The sequence below is a fragment of the Amphimedon queenslandica genome, unplaced genomic scaffold (assembly GCF_000090795.2).
Source record: "Amphimedon queenslandica unplaced genomic scaffold, v1.1 AMPQUscaffold_4823_Cont23200, whole genome shotgun sequence".
NCBI classification, from domain to species: Eukaryota; Metazoa; Porifera; class Demospongiae; order Haplosclerida; family Niphatidae; genus Amphimedon; species Amphimedon queenslandica.
The window spans coordinates 1-1,582 of record NW_003554867.1 but is presented as its reverse complement, the minus strand read 5'-3'; the positions used below and the strand labels follow the sequence as shown (position 1 = coordinate 1,582).

Here is a 1,582-nt window from a genome sequence, read left to right as displayed (position 1 = left end):
AGTATATTACTGTATAATCTTAACAAAACCAAAAAGCAGTGAATGTTAAGTCATTCATAAGTTTCCAGCTACATACAGTATCATAAATTACCTCTATTTAAACAATAAATTACTACTAACAATAATAACTAATACATATACATGTACATGTACTGGGTATATCTTACAGTATAAGAGAGTAGATTAGCTCCATAGTCCTTGAGTGTGAGTAGTGTATTATCAGTAATACTCTCAGACTGAGGGATACACTGGGACTGTACAGTAGATGATAATAGTCTAGTCTCCTCTACTGATCCTTTATGAACTAGACACTGTTTTAAACTAGTGATAGTATAGGCTCTATCACCAACTGAGATATACTGAGAATAATGGAATAAAGATGGGGCCTATGAATAATAATAATAATAATAATAATAATAATAATAATAATAATAATAATAATAGTAATAATAATAATAATAATAATAATAATAATAATAATAATAATAATAATAATAATAATAATAATAATAATAATAATAATAATAATAATAATAATAATGATAATTACTGTTATAATTATTGATAGTAATCTCTCGTTCTCATTCATTGAGATAAAGTACATCATGTCACCATGACAACCGTTCCTCTTGACTGGACTAACAGATACAACAATACCAGTGACTGTAACCAAACTATAAACAACAACAATAAACAACAATAAATAATAATAGTTGGTCTTACTTTTGTCTATTATTATTATTATTAGTGATGTTTGTCTCCTCCTCCTCATTAATAAATAATGGTGAATACTTTAACACTTCAAGATAGAAACCATCTAATAAATAAATAAAATAATAAATTAATAATAAATATTCAAGGTAGTACACAAGTAATTTTGGAGCGAGAAACTTTGGCATTTTGACAGCCATTTACTAAACACACCATTTTGTACCATTATGTACATGCTCAATGGTACATGGACACAAATTCATCAAATTAAAACCAGCCAATCATCAAAAATTAATCCAAAATCCCCCCTCATCCAATATTAGGAGGCGTAGGGTGTGAAGTACAATACTTACTTGATACATCAGTACAGTCTATTCTGTTGTATTGTGTTATATTAATATATGAATTAATGAGAGGAGGTGTCCCTATAAACTATACAGGGACTATTAATAACAATATATACGGTATGTATACCACTGACCTTACTCAATACAGTAACGTTATCAAACTCTACTAACAGGCTCCCTTTACTGTCCCAGAGAACTTTACAAGTTACTCCTCTGGCAGCCATTTTATTATAAACCACGCCTACATTACTCAGTAACCACACCTCTTTCATTATCATTAAAAATTTTCTTAATAACAAAACAAAAACAGCAGAGTATTTACTCAAAGAATAGTAATAAGAATTTCACACAAATTGATTTATAAATTAAGGATACATTAAAAATTTTACCATGATTATACTATTAACCACACAATTTTACTGTAATTGAACACAAGTTACACAACTAAGCCTATTCTTTATAGATCAGCAGCTCTTGTTAATCTCTTACGCCCTAAAAATCATTAAATATTTTTTAATTAAATA

At 27.9% G+C, this 1,582-nt stretch overlaps 1 protein-coding gene across 1 annotated transcript; it reads right to left on the bottom strand.

Annotated features, from left to right (window-relative positions):
* Positions 1–167: 167 nt before the first annotated feature.
* LOC109592538 (uncharacterized) lies at positions 168–1,297 on the bottom strand (the record flags this gene model as incomplete). Its single annotated transcript, XM_020007964.1, has 5 exons — positions 1,193–1,297; positions 1,065–1,143; positions 724–817; positions 551–674; positions 168–386 (listed from the first exon to the last, which is right to left on the bottom strand). Coding segments are annotated over exons 1-5 (606 nt in total), but the record flags the coding sequence as incomplete, so codon positions are not given.
* Positions 1,298–1,582: the final 285 nt, after the last annotated feature.